This window comes from Meleagris gallopavo, chromosome Z (assembly GCF_905368555.1).
Source record: "Meleagris gallopavo chromosome Z, MGAL_WU_HG_1.1, whole genome shotgun sequence".
Lineage (NCBI taxonomy): Eukaryota > Metazoa > Chordata > Aves > Galliformes > Phasianidae > Meleagris > Meleagris gallopavo.
In genome coordinates this window covers 54,493,667-54,509,544 of record NC_139435.1, presented here as the reverse complement: position 1 = coordinate 54,509,544, position 15,878 = coordinate 54,493,667, and the positions used below count along the sequence as shown (strand labels likewise).

The 15,878-nt window shown below is 40.3% G+C and overlaps 1 protein-coding gene across 1 annotated transcript in view; it reads right to left on the bottom strand.

Moving 5' to 3' along the window:
- NRG1 (neuregulin 1) overlaps nucleotides 1–15,878 on the bottom strand; it is a 461,683-nt gene that overhangs the window by 127,995 nt on the left and 317,810 nt on the right. Inside the window, exons 3-5 of the mRNA XM_085213119.1 lie at nucleotides 15,342–15,519; nucleotides 8,835–8,959; nucleotides 1,637–1,687 (exon numbers count right to left, since the gene is read on the bottom strand). Coding sequence (XP_085069245.1) covers nucleotides 1,637–1,687; nucleotides 8,835–8,959; nucleotides 15,342–15,519 — 354 coding nt within the window. The remainder of the gene's footprint in view (nucleotides 1–1,636; nucleotides 1,688–8,834; nucleotides 8,960–15,341; nucleotides 15,520–15,878) is intronic.

The following is a 15,878-nucleotide window of genomic DNA, read 5'->3' as shown; positions in this document are numbered from 1 at the left end:
TTTATTTACATTTGTAAGGTCTGGAAAAAATAAGTGATGCTCAAGATCTCAGATGTTATCAGTCAGCAGAAGAATGCTGCAGTGGTAGGGAAAGCTGAAGTGGTCTGGACCGAGGCATCAAGCAGATATCTGATCTAGACACATAGCAAAGACCTATTCAGAATGCCATAGAGATGCACATTAGAAGATCTCAACATGCAGCCATCGAACTTTTTGCTTTCTGCTATCCTTCAAGCCAACAGCATGATGTGCTGCTTGGCACTGCATTTGCAAGTGCAGCAGATTTATCAGGAATGCAGCCAGCCTTTTGAACATGCCTGCCTCTTTCCCTCCAGTCAACAAAAGCAGCAAAGAAGAGAGCAGTAAGGTAACAGCAGGCCCTGGAAGGGACACAGGCAAGGAAAGAGACTACTTATAACAAGATACATATTTCATGGGAAAGAAGGGAGCAAAGTGCAGGGTCTGCATTCTTGCTGCAGAAGGGGGAGCACAGTGGAGTCACTGACCAGCATGTCACCTACTTTGAACAAGAATGGTTCCAATGGTTACAGGACACTTGCTATTAGCTATGCGGTCTTATAGATACCCAGCGAAGCACTGGTGACAGGCCCCACTGAGAACATGAAAGAATATGGGCACATCCAATGGCTTTTCTGTCAGCAGTGGTGCCAAGATTTCAGAAGTAGGTCGCCACACACGCAGATGCATCAAAGGGAAGGCTGCAGGCATGCGAAATGCAAAATCTGGCAATCACACTGTTTTCCTTGATCTAGCCTACAAACACTGTCATCTCACACTAAAACCTGTCTCTGCCAGACATAGCTTTTTCAAAAAGCTAGCAGGACCCCAGCTTCTCTGCCAAGCAGGATATGTGTATCTTGTAAATCCTTGGGATGCTCAGCTTACATGCGCCTATCCACAGCTCCCTCAGTCAAACTCAGCAGTTGAGATAGCTGTTAGAATTGTGACCATATTTGAAGTAACTCCAACGTTAAAATAATGAAAGTGACTTCTCATTGGAGTCATTCCAGGAGTGACTCTAGAGGTATGAAATACATAACTGCAAGTGGGATCTTGAAAGCAGAATTCCACCAGCTTGAAAAGAAACCACCTGGGGAAGGCTCCTGTTGTGCCAAAGGCAGTTTTGAAAGCAGTTAAACTATGGTGGTGTCTACCTTCACAGATCCTGAAGAGCTGTCAGGCAGTCCACCTAGAGTCCAGAAGAACAGGGCAATTTAGGCAGCATTCTTTCTGTTGGAAACATCAGTATATCCATATGCTCAAGTTCATGTGCAGCTGCTAGGATGTACAGGAACAGGAGCAAAAAATGCTTTTTAAAACACAGGTCCTAACAGCTCAAATACGCTTTCATTTGGGCTGCCTGCAGGCTGACAACTGCAGGCCATGTTATAATCCTCAGTACAGCTCCAGGATACTAACAGGTATGCTTAACCCTTCCTCATTCATCTCTTAGTCCCTGAAGCAGATCTAGCATACAAGATCATAATCAGGCTCTTAGGCTCTGGATGCAGGTGAACTGATGCAGGTGATAAGAAGAAGCAGTCTCACAGCTGCTGAAGCAGTTCAGGAAGAAACAAAGAGAAATAGAGAGGAAGACTCTATTAATGGAACTTACGTGAAGAAGTTTTTGTCCCTTCTGTTGATACTGGTATCTTGCTGGTGCTCTCTGGAAAACACAAGAGGCAACAAGAAATTATAATGTGGAGCCAGGTGTTCCTCTAACAGCAATCAGCTCCAAAAATGGAGGAGGAAAAGAGGAAAATGATGCTCAAAGAAGCAAGCTTAAATTCTGTTTCAGTTGCAGAGGCTGCAACCAGACATCAGCTTGCAAAAGTTTCCTTTTGGGAAAAAAAAACAATGGTGTCTGCTGGTGGGACTGAAGAAATAGTCAGTTACTTCTCAAAGAAGCCAGTTGATCAATCTTTCATTCTCCTCTGGGAATAACTGATCAGTGGCAACAGGAGAAATCACACAGATGGTTCTGCTTCTGGAAAGCGTCAGAGTGAGTATTCTCTCCTTACACTTCTAGAGAGTTAAATTTTGCAGAGATGTGTTCCTGTTCATATCACTTCGATTGCTGCTAAGTACATCCAATAATGTCACTTGCCACTTCAGTGAAATCTTCGAAGTCACACATGCAAATCCAGCCTCCCATTGGGATGACTGCAGTGATGAAAATCAGTTGCTTTGCTGAAGAGAGGAGAAAAGTTGCTCTTCCATCTTGGTCCTATGGAGACGTGCTATTGCCAGTGACACAATGCCATGGACTTCTTGCACTGGAGTGCCCTTTTTCTAATGACACCATCCACTGGTCTGTGCACTGCTGACACTACAAGCCACAAGCATGTGGACTTCCATAGGTATGAACAAATTACTCCTCAATTCTATGTCTCAGTTTTCTTCAGATTTGCACAACAGTTTCTCACCTCAGATCTGTGCAGCCCGGTACTGCTGTACACATCTGAGTTCCATGGTTGGTGAAAGGACACAAATGCCAGGAAAGAAGTCTTGCCTTGAACCCTCAAGGCACACCAAGAATTCTCTGGGAGGCCAAACAAAAAATGGTTTAGAAAAAGCCTCAAAAGAGACATAGGAAAAGACAGTTTAAGAAAGTTCTTCTTGTGTTCTTTGATTACGGATCAGGTAGTCCCCTGCTTATGTTCTTCAGTTTGCATGGAGTCTTGAATAGAGATGGAACCTGGCCCAACTGACTTCCCCTCAGGATCCTTATCATTAAGCTTGTGTTGAGCCAGTGTGTTAATTTCTATCTTGTTAGTACTTTTTTCCCTTTTGGTCCAGTTTCCATTGGCAAATATCTTGTTTGTCTGGGCAACAGAACCTGGTTTCATCTCATTAATGAGAGAGAACGTGCTATGCAGCATTTCCCTGATAGCCAGTAGTGCGTGGCATGGAAATGAGTATCATCAGTAGCATTTTTAAGGTCAAAACCTTTGCACTAGGTTTTGGAGCATAGTGGCCCACAGCCAGACAGCTTTCAGGACCATTTGTCAGTTGTGGAGGCAGTTTGCTGTTGTGCACCGAGAGCGTCTGAGCAATTAACCTTTCTTAGTCATAACAGAGATAGAACAGGTCTGACAGCTGACCAGCTCAGCATCTGGCATGACTGGAGCAATCTTTTCTTTTTCAGTTAAAGAAACCATGCTCCATTTAGTGCTCGTGTGAGCTTTTTGGAGTACTTCTTATTGCTGCCTCCGTAGGTTTGGCTATGTCTTTAAAACACAGGTGGAAAGTATCCCTTCTGGTGGAAGACACAGCCAGAGCCCCCCACATCAGAAATGTGTCAAGAGGTATGTTTGGAAAACATGGCTAAGTCACACATTACCAAGCCTTGTTAGTGATTTTTATACTAGGAACATTAACAGTGGATGGTAACATCTGAAAAATTGTGTGCAGTGCTTATTTATCACACAATAGTAAAAAAGAGATATTTTGCCTAGACAAGAAGGACAACACAGTTCCACACAATGAACCATCTGAAAACAAGATGAGGCTGGTTGTGGGAGCCTTTAATACTTGGAGATGGAAAAGCCCAAGCATGTTTCAGTCATGGTACTTGCAATTGCTGAAGATATGGAGACCACAGCTTGTTTCCTTATGAGGAGCAGCAACCTCAAATGCTCCATCCCTATCCCCTGGAGTTTCTAGGAAATTATCAGATTTTGTGAGGTGCCATTTCCTGAAACTGAGTATATTTGTGCTGGAGCTTTCTTAAGGAAAAATGTTGGGAGAATGAGCAAAAAATCTTCTTTTGGGAATGCTTTAGGGGACAAGTCCTTGCAGTCTCTCAGTCCCATTGCCTGGGCTGCTGAGAGGGGACAGTTCAAAGCCAAGGCTCAGGGAGGCAAAACGTCTTCCTGCTCAGTAGAGACCTTTTTTTTCCAGGAATAACCAAGTATGTAACAAGCCATACAGATACTTTCGTGAAGAGCCCTCTGAATGCCTCTACAGCCCATTTTTCCTCTGCTAGTTTGCCTGAGACCTAGCACAAAAAGCCTGCTTCAGTAGACTGAGGGTTTGATCTCATGTGTTCTGGTTTCAGCTTCCAAGACGTCTCTGAGGAACCTGACAGGGACAACAACTTCAGCTCTGAGGGGCATTCAAGTGAGAGCTGCAAAAATGTTTCACATCATGCAGAGGTTTATTTTCTACTAGTGACTCAAGGCCTTTGCAGTGATTTTATCAGACACATAGCTGCCACATATCTAGAGAAAAGGGAAGTATCTGGAACATCTGATACTTGTTCTTCAGCAGGCAGAGAAATGGCAACACTTGTCTTTGGGGCTGAAACCATTGACGTTGTTCCCAAACGTGCTTATTTGCACCCACTGATAATATGACCCATTAGGTCAGCCTACCATGTTAAAAAAAAACATAAAAAACAAAAAACAAAAAACTGTGGTCCTAGATAACCTGTAACTACGTTAATGAAAAAACACTCCTGCTTTTATCAAATCTCAGATCAATGCGTATGTAGGAAGGAACTTTTCTTGCATTTGAGATGTTTCACAGTTGGCCACTGCTCAGTGGGTACTAGATGCTTTAACGAATGATGAATACCAGATTTCTGCTGGCTACTGCACAGTTCTGAGCTGTTAGCAGTGCTGCAAGTAATAAGGATGCAAAACCAGGAGTTTATCAGGCCATTGCCTGTGTAGTTCCTGAATTTACCAAGGATTACCTCTGCCCGCAGCTGAGTTATGTGTAACTATCATTTGAACACTTCCTGTTCCCTTCAATTCAGGCAAGGCTATCCCTACTAATGATTCAAATGATGTCAGCTCACTTTGCACAGACGTGCAGGATGAGCACTCACACAATACCCTGCAGCAATCCAGCAGCTGCAAACACTGAACACTACTGACTTCTCAAACATCTCTGCAGAAATCCACCCCTCTGCATGCTGAGCCATGCTGGGCACTACAAATCTCCTTAGTGTGACAAAGGATTTAGGTCAATGGGTTTTAAAGTGTAAGGCTGACACTGGATTCAGCCTTCACACTCTACACTTGAGAAAATGAGGTCACTTACCTAGTTAACTAGATAAGATTTTTTGTGACAAAATTTTCAAACATGTAGTTAAAAGCTTTGGTTGGGGTAGAAAGTATTCTCTCAGAACCCTTTAATGAGCTAAGGTCTTATGTTCATGAGGAAGGCCACTTCACTGTAAAACTTTACAGTGAAAACTTCACTGTAAAAATCCTTTGCCTGGCTGAAGAGACAAATTAGGTTGCAAAAAGTAACTATTATCACACAACCAAACCTGTGTACGATTTATACAACTCCAGGAGTACATCATGGCTCTTAACTGACCTCAATTACAATCTTTCTTAGGGGAGCATACATGAATAAGAGTGAATGAAATTAAGAATGCAGCTCATATCCTGTGGGCAACTTATACTCATTAGAAATTTAAAAGGGAACAGAAAAGCTCCCACTACTTGTTCATATGAATGCTAAACAGATTTTGCCTACCTATTTTTACATTTGCTGCATTATTTATCCATAGATGTGGCTCTACAAACGAGGCTTAATGTCTTTAAAAGGAGAAATGTGAGAAATGTTACAGGAAAACACAGTGCACATCTTGCATGAGTGTTTGTAGGTGTGTTCACATACAGTGAAAACTTGCACAAGAACAAGCAGGACAGATTTATTTAACAGCAATGATAATAATAACAGTAGCAGTAAGAAAGACTTGAGCTATTGCTCATTATTTAAGTGAGAAAGTGTTATCAATCCTGAGAATTAGATCAAGGAAAAATAAAGTGCTTTTCTCATTGGAAAAAAAAAAAAAAAGAGAGAAATTTTTATGATGATTTATTGAGAAATACCCATTTTTCTATGCTTTGGTGCAGGGAATAGAAATCGGTCATTTTCAGAAGAATGGCCTTAGAGCAAAAGGTGTATTTTTTTCCTGTTCTTTTTGGGGAAAAAAAGTCACATATTGTGCCTTATTCTTCATGTAACTTTTCTTAATATTCATTTCTGGTTGATTTTGGAAATGAGGCACAATGCTAGATAGACCTTTGATCTATCTCTAGAATTCCCTTTTGTGGGAAAACAGAAAAAAATATGTCAGCCAAAATAGATAAACTTTAAAAAAAAAAAAAGTAGGGAATTAACCCCAGGATTTTTACATTGAAAAGTAATAATATCTTAGTGAAAAGAAAAATAACCTGATTTCCAGAAATATCATCCTCTTATTTACTCTCAGTCTTAAAGCACACAGCATAAAGGAAAAGGAGGATCTAATAGTTCATGGACAGCAGGGCAACTTCACAAGCATGGCCAGGTGAGCATGCAGGTGCCAAGAGTGTACATGATGTGCCAAATTAAAGGTAAGGTTCACACAGATGACCAACAACCATTCTCTCTACCCTGAAGAGGTTCACCCTTCTCAGGTGTCCACATTATAGTTTTCTACAGCTGCTCCTGTGTTGTCCAGGACCCCAAAGTCTTCTCTTAAAAGCCCACTGGCAGGAAATAAATAAGAGCCTCTTTCTTTTTTTAGGTTGATTCCCTTCTTTCATTCTCCCTCCATAAACAGAACAGGACCACACATATATGGGACCTGAATAATGACTATCCTTCAGGGCTCATTACCAAGTTTGGATCCCAAATCAGTCATTAAGCCAGCAAGGGGAAGAGGTCATGGAATGTGGTAGAAGAAGGGGTGAGGAGGTCAACAGTGCAGGGGGTCTGTCCCTGTTTGGAAAGCAGATGTTGTCCTCTGAGGCCTTAGGGATCCATTGCTCTTAAGTCACTAGATGTTGCCCATGCTGTTCCTTAAGTCCAGGTGGAAAATACTAAGCTTAGGAGAAAAAATAGGAACTATTTTACTGGTAATTTATAAGAAACAGTAAGCAAAGGGGCTCAAATGTATGCGTGGCAACCAAATATGCATGATTGATTTAATCATCCAATGAAGGCTGCCATGCCTGATTCTAGGTTATCAAATGTCACTGAGATGTTTCAGTTCAGATATCACTGAGTTTCCATTTCAGATCTTCACTGAAAAGAGCCAGCTGCTACGTTTAGGTTGGATCCAATTTTTCCCTGTTTGCATGCATGATGGTGTTTTAAACAACTTATGTTTCACAACAAGATTAGACAAATTCTAACATATCAGTTACAAATTTACATTGAAAAGTTTGCCTGCAAATGTTCTCTTTCAAATCCAGGCTCCTGATTCTCTGCAGTAGAAGTGTTTTGCTGTCACTCAGGACAGCCCAAAGGGAAGTTCAAAAATTCACGTCACAAAATAGGAATTAAATCCTCCCTATGTGTTCCCCATATAGGTCACCAATCCTTCTTTGAGGAAGTAGTGGAGGATGCCCACACATTTTTTGCATTTATTTGTATCATTGCCCAGGCACAGTGCCTACAGCTGAGTTTTGGAAACTCCAGTTCCTTAGAAACAGTATAGGAGCTTTCCATGTAAGCAGTTAGTGAGCAATCAAAAATTGTGCTCACGGAAACCAAGAGCATTTACTAAGCTGCACAGAAACACCTACACATTTTTGCTCCTAATAACATTCCAGTAAATAACACTTGATCTTTTATATGAGTCTCCTGACATCTGATCATGACTATAATACCAGACAGCTCATGTAAAATCTTAGCACTTGGGATTCTTCAGTTAATGAATTAGAACAGCAAGTATACAATGTGAATACAGTCAAGCAATCACACAAGCAGTGACCACAAAACAGCAGATATCCAAAGACAAATCCCACTGGCAAAGGTTTACATTTGTTTTCCTATTTATTGAAATGCCTATATCCTACTTCCGGGCACAATGTGGAACAGAAAAATCACCACTGTTTAATTTCCGTTGCAACACCATCTTCAAACTCATCTTATGTATACACATAATATATGCTTCCTTTGCTAATGACAGTATGTTTGTTTGATACTTCACCATTAGCTAGATACAAGAGTTTGAATTATCAGAACTACATTAGATAATGCCACAGTTTAGAAAGAACGTTCCAGCTGAACCAACACCTTCAATGCACGTGCAACGAGAAACAGTACTGTTAAAACATTTATGTACAAGAAAACACTTCTTAAATCCTGCAAGGAGCATTCAGAACTTACTATCAGTGAAATGAAGTGAAGGAGCTCTGCAAAAACAATTAACAAATCTATAATAATTTAAAATTGTTCAGATAACTAAGAATCTCTGTTCCCCCTGAAAAAAAGTTTAAAATGCAGCACATGAAGGTGCCTTAAAATACATTCTACCTTTGAATAATATGCCTTTGTCTTTACTATGGTAGAAATCATGAAAAAAAACTAAAGCTATCAAAATCAGTGAAAGGAAAACTTGTGGCAACCAAAATCATGCAAATGGAAGAGAAAAAGGGGAGCTCTGTTTTAGAAGTGAGATTGAGACTTGTTTATGATAAATGAAATCTCCCTTAGAGGACTTTCATGACTCTGCTATTCATATATACCACAAGAATTAAAATATTTCCTTTCCTTCGTTATCTTCTTATCTCATCTATTTAGACTGTGATTTCAACTTCATGTTGGGAAGTCTATCACAGAAAGAGCCACAGGAGATCCACAAGAGACATCCTATTTGACCAAGTAAGGAAAGTCAAGCATCTCAATCATAGAGGAGCCAAGTCAGCTCTGCTTCATTTTCTCAGCACAACTAATAGATTTCAGCATTTCTGCTTCCATTTACTTGCACGTCTTCCTCTTCCTTGGAACTCTTTTACCGTAACAAGAGAAAAGTCAAGGTCTTTCTAAATACAATAGCAAAATAAAGAGCCAAGCCTTACCATTGGTGTCTGTGATGATGACACTGGCTTTAGTACTGTCGTTCCCTAGTTTGCTGCTCACTCTGCATGCGTATTCCCCAGCGTCAGCCAACGTGGCTCTATAAATATGAAGCTCAGAGTATTTCCTGTGAAATGACAAAAAGTATGTAAGTGTCCTCTATTGGAGTAACAGTCACTGCATCAACTAATGCACTTTTACCCTCAACGGATTCTTGTTTTTCATTCTTATACTCTGATAGATTAATACTAACCAGGTTTGAAAGAAAGGAAGATGGTAAAAAAAATGTCTCTTCTACAAGATGCTGGAAAACAGGCATATTAATAAACTCAATTAAAGATGCTTATTTATGCTTTTCTGCTTGAGAGGAGGCTCTGTTCTTAAAGGAAATCTCTGTAAAATAGCCTTCCTTCCTCAACTAAATTGTTGGCTATTCTGATGCTATGGAGATGGGTGTAATTTTAAAATAAATTACCCTTTTCTACAGGTTCACACTGCCAGTAGCAGAGTTCTGGGTAAGGATTGCAGCTTCCAACATTTGACTAAATAATCATGAGATTAGGACACACCATTCTCTTCAACAACCTCTGAAACCCCAATAGTAAATCATTCTCCAGCACTAACAAAAAATTATGGGCAGGAGCACAATTTGCATGAAGCTACATTTTGTTCCTGGCTCAGAGATGTAATTTAATCAGTCTCCAAGGTTTTGAGATTAGATTTCAAAATGCAGAACTCCTGCCTGCTCATTAATTTGGTAAGAACATGTTCTGGTGTCATTCAAGGGGTCCCCAACTCATGTGATGTCAATAATCCCATTACCAAGACTGCAGAGAATGACTAGCTTGGGGAAAATATACAAATTACCACTGTTTCTAGTTTCTGTTTAAAATAAGCGCTTTGTGGAAGTTTTTGCCTATAGTAAGGCCCCTTCATTTATCCACAGAATAGTTGCTTAGTGGAGTGCATGAACACAGGCTTACCTATGTTAGCCTATCCTAACACTAAGGACTACCCCCCAAGGGGCAGAGGTTCTTCAGTCTAAAATCTCTTAGTCACACCAACAGGTGCTGAGCTAAGCAGTGTCTGGGGAGCTTCTTTGCTTCAGCACAGCCACATTTTCTGACTCTTCATTTAGACTTTACAGCTGGTTACCCCTTCTGGGAACCACTGAGCAGGGCTCGGTCCACACCAAAGATTAGTCTTCGTAGCAGCAGTGCGTCTGGAGCAACCAAAATACTCAGCGCTGCTTCCAGTGTGCCCTTCTGACCCATCTCTCCCTTCATTACAGTCAACCATCCCATCTGTTCCTTATAGGCAGCTCAGCCTTTCCTGCCTCTATGCAAATGTCCAAACATTGAGGAGTAAGCACCATAGCCCTCATGGGATGTGACCACTGTGCCAGCAGGAATCCCCAACTCTACTTGAAACCGACATCACAAGCATTTCCTGTCATGCCATGAAAAAAAGGCTACTTTCCTGAGGCTACTAGCCTTCCAAGAAGAGGCAGCAGTCAACCTAGGATTATCAGTTTGCTAAGGTTTGCTTCAAAGATAAACAACTGAATAGTTGACAATTTGGAGACCTTTCTCAGGTTCACAATATTGAATTAATTTACTGGGCTGTATAACTCACGGCATTTCAGATAGCATGTAAGAGAAGACTCCAGCTGGTGGCAACAAGGAGCGAGTGAGCGCAAGTGGAAAAGACACTGACAGAAGCTAGTGTCTCTTTGGATGGAATTTTGCATCTAACATCTACACTTAGCACACAGTAAAAACAGCCTGCTATTTAACTTCCTGCCACCTATTCACACACCTCCCCTTCCAACAGACTGTTGAAGACGTGTCCTGGAAGTAGTCTATACCATCTAACAGCTTGCATGGACATGTGATATTTCCTATATCCCACAGGTTATCTTTCAGCTACTCTAGCAGACATTTGTCTACAAGGAGAGCAGGCTGTAGCTTCAGGGTATTTCAAAAGAAAACATAAGCAGACTCCACTCTTTAGGGAGCTCAGTTTGATAAGGAAGCACAGCTGCAGCAATATCACTTTTATTTGGGCTCTCACTGCATGTCTGCTGCAGTCTCTTTTCCTCTCTATAACAGTAAGTAATATTGATGCAAACATCCTTCATGGCACTCTTGGCTTTTAGAAGCAGTAACTCTGTTTACCCTACACATTTTTTTAATTCTCTTCGTTTTACATGACACCTACGGAGAAAGTTAAGGAAGTGAGGTTTCTTTTTATAACTTTAGGATGATATTAAAATACGTAAAACAACCATATGGCTTAAAAATCTACTTCTAACAATCCAAATTTTGTCCTTTCATTGAAAAATTCTTGAAGAACAAGAAATCAAACGAATATTTATAGCTGTAATGATATTATCAAGACATATTACGACAGAACTCAAAACAGTAAGAGCAGAAGATGACTCATAAGTGGCTGTAAAGGAAACAGCCCTTTACAGCAATATGGTGCTCCAGCAGTACTCAAAGTAATTGATAAGGGATTTTATACCTAAATGCTTGTTCTGTTTTCAGTCTATACCATGCTACACCAAAAAATGCCTCTCCCTCCACAGTTTGCTCTGCTACATCTTTAGTCCATCAGTACTATGGCACTACTGATCTTATATTCATACATGAAAGAGAAAAAATGCACTGCAGAATACAGTCTCAGCCCACCTTATCTAACTGCTTGAATTCATTTTGCTTCCAGGCTCCATCTATCATCCAGAATTGCCTGTCTGCGAACAAATATCCAGGCTAAGCTTGGATGAAACCCAAGATACAGGGCACTTGTACATAAAGTTTTCTCATGCACTGCTCTATCCAAAACCATCAGCTCCTGCCCCCAAATCCTGTAATTTATGTAATGAAGAGACCCTGACTCTGTACAGGATACTACCCAACACAAAACTGTGAGGTCTTCACGTGGGTTTGAAATGCAGAGAAAGAAAATGAAACATTATCAGTAAAAGCAGATGAGCAGGAATGCTTAAACAGCAAGTGAAAAGGCCTTGGCTGGTGCTTAGATTTTACTATGTCTACACTGACATAAAGAAATAGCTTTAGCTTGTACAAATCCATCAATAGAACATGGCATATTGAATCACAAGCAGTCATAAGAGCAGCAGAAACTCACTGGCTGTACACTGTTACTCCGTTACAAATTTAGGGTAGAAACTGAATATTTAAGTACCTTTCACCAAATTTTAAATTCTTAGTTTCTCTGGACTTTCCAGTGGAACAAGAAGGGGCACACACATTTAGTGTGATTCACCTACTGCACTGAAACGTCACTACATGTTTGATCCTGAATCTTCTGAATCAACCACCCTAGAATCATCCTAGTGAGCTCAGTGGAGTGATCCCTGGAGCTCATTTTATGTGAAAGGCCAGTCTTCAGAAAGATAAGCCTTGAGGAAACCTGCACTGTTGAAGAGTCTTCCAAACTCTCAAAAATGTAGGAAAATGAAGTCAGCATCTGCTCAATTTCTGCAGATTTTGTGAAGCAGCAGCCCTCACCCTGGGCAAATGTACCTAAAAATACCAAGCTGCAGTACTGTATTTTCCATGCCTGCTCCAGGCCTGAAGCTAAGGTCTCCATTTTCTGTTTCTAAACTATGAACTTCATAATTCTGCTAGAAATTTTTTCAGTTTGTTAAAAAAATCTCATGCTAAATATCCAGTGCTCAAACACATTTATTTGCTCCCCACAATGAACAAGTTTTGTTTTACCACTACACAATGATGGCACAAAGCTGATTTTTTGTAAACCATGGAAATACAAGAAATCACTTCTGTTTCTCAGAAACTACATAAAAATCAGGAAAGTTTTCATAATATATATAAAATATTATTCTCAAATGTTTGGATTGAAGGAGTCAAAACTGTTTTATCCTGTGTGCTAACAACAGTGCTGCAGAATATACCCTATTTTTTATGTAGACATTTGACCTCTAAAGTGGACGTTAACCCCAGGTAGCTCCATTACTACTCCAGCCTTCATTGATGATTTTCCCACACTTCAAAGTAGAAAAGAATTCACATTAAAATACCTGTTGTAACAGTGTGGTACATGCATAATAGTACAGCACAGGTACATGACAAACGTTTATCAATGTGTTGTCAGGAAAAATAAATATATAGAAAAAATGGGAAAAAACTCCACTTTGATCAATGATATTCCTGTTTTTTTTTGTTGTTGTTGTTTTTTTTTTTCATTTGGAACAGGATTTTTTTAATGTGTGTTTGTTTACTATAATGTGTACATCCTCTTATACATTCATTTTTTATCGCCTCCTCTTTCCTTTTCCTCTAAATTTAGAGCATGTACCTGTCCCACTTTTTCTCTACAGATCTATCTCCACTAAAGCTGTTTACACCCACTCTATGCTGGAAGAACACACAACAGCAAAAAAAAAAAAAAAAAAAAAAAAAAAAGGCAAAATACTGGTACGTCCCCAAGCTAAAATCTAAAAGCAAAAATATAAGGAAAATCCTTCAGATATCAGCAAAAGCAAAATTTTCAAAGGCAACCTTTGTCTTCTCCCTTTTCGCATTCTACATCTAGTGATTTTCACATCTGTGAGCAAAAAAGCTTCTGTGTTCCATGCTGAAATTTCTTTTTTAAAACACAAAATGAAGACAGAAATTCTAAGGATGAGTAATATCCTTGGCTGGGGTAGCACATGTGTGAAATCTAAGTCTGCACTCTGCCCACTTACAGTGAAGGACAAGGAAATCAGATCTCCACTTTCCAGGAAGCAACTTTTTCTTTTTTTCTTTTTTTTTTTTTGTTTTCTGTGTGCTGCATATCTTTTAGGGAATTTTAAATGTGTTTTCACATATAAACCTGAAAAATAGACTTCAGTGTTCCATGTGCATGCTCTAATAAGTGGCTGTTAGCTAGTGTCCCTTCTGCCAAACTCCTTTCTTTCCCCCTATCCCCCCCCCCCTCTCTCTTTTTCACAAAACTCTGAGAGATGCTGGGATCATTCTAGAAGGCCTATGGGTTTAAAAACCATTTAGTGCTGATTCCACCATCGCCCAGTACCTGGTGGAAGCCAAGATATTTACTGATCCAATGGTGCCTACCTGACAAAGCCCCAGGAGGTAAAATCCCAGATACAGTGAGTTTTATCGATAAACATTAGCCAAAATGTAACAGAAGGAAAAACACTTTGCCCCTCACAGACAGCACTCTCCTGAGGACCAGGCTCTGACCTGAACATTTTCTGTACAAACTGGAATGACAACACAACTCTGACAAAAACATATGGCAAATGGGTTCAGACAGTTTGCCAGGCTACCTGCCACCTGGAACGGTTCCATTTGACAAATGCTGGAAAGAGACATCACCAGTTTCTTTTTGCTGTCTGCACTACTATAGCACATGGGCTGCAGTGATGCTGCTCTGGACCCCTCCGTATTTCATCAACCCTTTGCTGGAGCATAAGAAACCACGGGGGAAGTCAGGGCATCTGGTTTGCAGCCTGAACAAGTCTGGAAGGTCTGGTGCCTCTTTGATTTTGGATGCCATTTTGCCTAGCAAGATGAGATTTGGTCATCCATTTTTGGAAATATGGGGGCACTTAACATCCAGGAGGAAAAGATCTATTGTAGAGCCTAGACCAAATCCTCATATGAAGAGAAGGCAAAAACCACTCCAGCAAACTGCACTCCTCTATACTGAGAGCAGAAGTGAGAGTTGGTGGGCTGGATTCAGACAGATTTTCATGACTTCTTTGGATGAAGGAGCAGCCACAGTCAAAACATAACCAAAAAAGTAGTGACCACACAACAAAAGTCTTTTCCATCATCAATGCAAAAAATGCATTGTGTAGCTTCTTCTGCTTTCCCTGCACAGAAAAGGCACTATCAATCCTTTGGCACTGGTCAACAGTTATGTACTGGGGACACTTTCCACCAGGCAAGAGGAGATGTGCAAACTGTGCTATTCACATGGCATCTGCTAGACCTGTGCTTTTTCTGCGTATTGCTGGAATGCCCCTAATAAAGGACTGCTGCAGGCTTGAATATCACACTTGGTGCCACTGCAGAAAGTATTCAGTTCTTCTTCAGAACTATACTGCTTGCAAACCAAATTTAAAAAATATTTTCAAATCTACGCTGCTTTGATGACTTTAAATGTTCTTGGACTTTAGACAACAAACATAAGGTATTTCTATTCTCATTGGTAGTTTAAAAATGGCCTGTCTCCAAGGCTTGCTGGTTAAAAAGATAGCCTTTGGCTATCAGAACAGAAACATGCATTGGAAAGGAAAAATTATTTATGAAATATTTATACCGCACTACCACTTTGTCCATACATTCAAAAAACATGATGTCAGCGTCTGCTTCCTTAAAGTTCCTTCTGTAGCTCATAGACTTTAGCTTTATGATACTGCAGTTAATACTTTCAGTGCTTGCTTTCTTTTGGACAGCCTTTTCCCCATCCCTCCCAGCCCCAATGGCAAGATGTGTCTCTGTACTTACTTTTGTTTTTTTGGGATCTTGACATTTTCGGGTCTGTTTTTTTTTGTTATTTCCTTCCCGTTCTTTAACCATTTGAATCTGAGCGCAGGATACTCTGAAGTGGTTTCACACCTTAGAACTAGCTTCTGACCCACAGCAACCTCTTGGTTTTTCATTTCCTTCAATTTGGGAGGCACTGCTAAAGAAATAAAAGAATGAGATGGTGATTAGGCCGTTCTCAAAAAGGAAAACAGTGTTAAATTAACCACAGCAGATACAGGCAAGCCACAGACAGCAAAACCTCAACCAGATAAGAAATGCTTCTGCACCAAAATATGACAAATAAGGGTAATTTGTGCATTATACATATTGAAGTAAAAGGAGAAGGATGCATCTAATGACACTCTTGTTTATTCTTACACGAGTCCTACATGACAATCCTGCAGGCCATATGTGTTCTGACAGAGAGCTAAAGTGTTGCTTCTGAATATGGTATGAAGCACTTACGACACTTAACTGATTGTGTGCGCCTAACATAGACACACACTATGCCATGCA